This window comes from Engystomops pustulosus, chromosome 5 (assembly GCF_040894005.1).
Source record: "Engystomops pustulosus chromosome 5, aEngPut4.maternal, whole genome shotgun sequence".
In the NCBI taxonomy this organism is placed as follows: domain Eukaryota; kingdom Metazoa; phylum Chordata; class Amphibia; order Anura; family Leptodactylidae; genus Engystomops; species Engystomops pustulosus.
In genome coordinates this window covers 169,981,260-169,983,663 of record NC_092415.1, presented here as the reverse complement: position 1 = coordinate 169,983,663, position 2,404 = coordinate 169,981,260, and the positions used below count along the sequence as shown (strand labels likewise).

At 43.4% G+C, this 2,404-nt stretch overlaps 1 protein-coding gene across 1 annotated transcript; it reads right to left on the bottom strand.

Moving 5' to 3' along the window:
* Window positions 1-589: 589 nt before the first annotated feature.
* On the bottom strand, window positions 590-2,019 carry LOC140133906 (protein BTG4-like). Its single transcript, XM_072154595.1, has 3 exons — window positions 1,738-2,019; window positions 952-1,086; window positions 590-857 (listed from the first exon to the last, which is right to left on the bottom strand). The coding sequence occupies exons 1-3, from the start codon at window positions 1,938-1,940 to the stop codon at window positions 590-592; spliced, it is 606 nt and encodes a 201-aa protein (XP_072010696.1). The 5' UTR covers window positions 1,941-2,019.
* Window positions 2,020-2,404: the final 385 nt, after the last annotated feature.

Genomic DNA, 2,404 nt, shown 5'->3' with positions numbered 1-2,404 from the left:
CGAGAATCGGGGCGCCGGAGGGTGAGTATGTAAGTTTATTTTGTTTTGAGGGGGTGTGGTCTCCCCAGACCCACGGATCACAGCGCCCCCTTGTGTATGTATATGAGGGAGTGTCACCTTCATTAAAGACATAGCAGCCGATTTATCTCCAGATCTTTATTACATTATAAATATTTACAATTTCTTATTTTAAATAAAAAAAATAAATACAATTATCTCCCTGACCACCCACAATCTTCAGAAAAGAGGATCTGCCCCCCACTGGGCCTGCACCCAGAATCCTTGCTGATGGTCTTCAGGGGATCTTTGATAAAACTGTGGGGCCCTCCACCCAGGGATCCAGAGGGGGGCCGCGGTCCTGAAGACAGCTCGGGGGGCCTGAGGAGATATGATAAAAGAAACAACATTAATCATAGGAACTCATCTCGCTATAACCCCTGATTGTCATCACCCCACACCCCACCTCCCGAGATAGTCATCACACCAAACGCCGCTAAACATCATCACCCCGCACTTCCCCGAGCGTCATCACCATGCGCCCCCCCCCCCCCCCCCCGAGCGTCATCACCCCTCAGCTACAAGTGTCAGGTTAATCATTCCTCACCGGTATAGGGACTGGGTCCTCCACATTGCGGCTCCCTGGTCTGGGGGTAGTAGTCCCATCCTCTATACCGCTGTCTTCCCCACTCAGACTTGGTGATGATGGGACTGTGGAGCCGCCATCTTCTGGTGGTGGGGTGGAGGAAGTGACGGGACCGGGTCCAGATGACACCTTCTCCTCTTCTATTGAATCTGGAAGACGCGGCTTCTTTGGATCGAAGCTCGCTACCGTATAAGGATAATTATCCTCACCCAAACTGTCCATAGAAAGAAATGTGAGACACGGTCATTAGTACCGGAAACCGTCCACCTCCAACCCTACTGAGTATTACAGGAAGAGGGACAACTCACCGGCAGGAGACTTCATAGGGATCGATCCATAGGGTCATCTCCTTGGGGAGGGACAGGTCCTGGTAGTTGAGGCCACTATGGGCACAGGCCTCCAGGATGGTCTCCTCCCGGTCATTCCTGTTCACCCGGATACACCTGAAATAGGTAAATATCACACATTAGAGAGAAGATCCTGATGGACCTGCACGAGGTCGTCTAGAGATGATGATCCATGATGGGTTTTCTAGATATCCTGATACATCTATATGAAGTTATCTAACGATGTGATGGTGGGATATTTATGGACATACAAAGTAATGAGGAAAAAAATGGCAAAATGCTGAAATACATAAATATTCTACAACTGGACATGGACCATTGGAGAAATTTTTGGGATTCTAATGGACCAATATAAAACATCTCCCTATAGAACAATGTAATCATTTATGTGAGAAGCTGATGGATCAATGTTGGAATTTTTAGAATTATGTCCAGTAGACAAAACTGAGATTACTAAAAAGAATTATAATGGAACAATATAAAAACATTGGAGAATTTTTGAAGAATCCAAAACCCAATGTAGGAAATTCTCTAGAACTGACTATGGAGCAGGATGACATTTTCAGAGATCAGTCAGAAAACCATTTGTAGTATTTTCCTGGATGCTGCGGCTCATATACAGGGAATTATTCCATTCATTCAATGAGCAAGCGCGGGAAACTTTTAGGCAAATTACTGATTTAGGAATTTTGGTAACGGATCTAAATGGGAGATGCTGATGGATCAATTCTGGAATTATTCAGTTACCTGTAGGCCTGGCCTCTCATTGGCTTCTCCGGGTACCAGTGTCCGGTGTATTTTTTTGTAAGAACTTCCAAGATTTTGTCCCCGAATATTTTGACCTTCACCGGGTCCAGTTTTTGGAATCTGTTGGCCAGAGTCTTAATATAACTTACTCCGGCCAACAGCTCCTCTCTCATTTCCAGGGGGACGAAGGTGTAAGAGGCCATTATATCTATGGGAGGAAACAAGAACAGGTCAACTTTTTGTAATAAAAATAAATTTCTATAAGATATTGGGGGGGGGGGGGATAGAAAGATGGATGAGATATGAGAAGAGCAGCAACAAGACCGGATACAGGAAAGACCCCAAGCTTTTATTTTAAATAGAGAGATAGGTATGAGATAGATGGATAAATAGATAGATAGATAGATAGATAGATAGATAGATAGATAGATAAATAGATAGATAGATAGATAGAGTTAGATAGATAGACATGAGAGAGATAATGGATGGAGAGAGATGAGATGTACAGATTATAAAATAGAAATGAATGAAATTAAGAAACCAAAATAGAAAAAAAAAAACCTAAATATGTTGTTCCCCTTCCCTATGGGATGTCAGGATATATGGAAAGATAGGTGATTGGGGGTCATTAGTTCTGAGTTTATTTTTTGCACCTCATTTGTCTTTG

Excerpts from the sequence above, each read along its gene's own strand:
- LOC140133906 (XM_072154595.1), bottom strand. The coding sequence starts at position 1,940 with ATGGCCTCTTACACCTTCGTCCCCCTGGAAATGAGAGAGGAGCTGTTG. Across the intron at positions 1,087-1,737 it reads ATGAGAGGCCAGGCCTACAG|GTGTATCCGGGTGAACAGGA; the intron begins GTAACTGAATAA and ends TACCTATTTCAG. Across the intron at positions 858-951 it reads CCCTATGAAGTCTCCTGCCG|TTTGGGTGAGGATAATTATC; the intron begins GTGAGTTGTCCC and ends TTCTATGGACAG.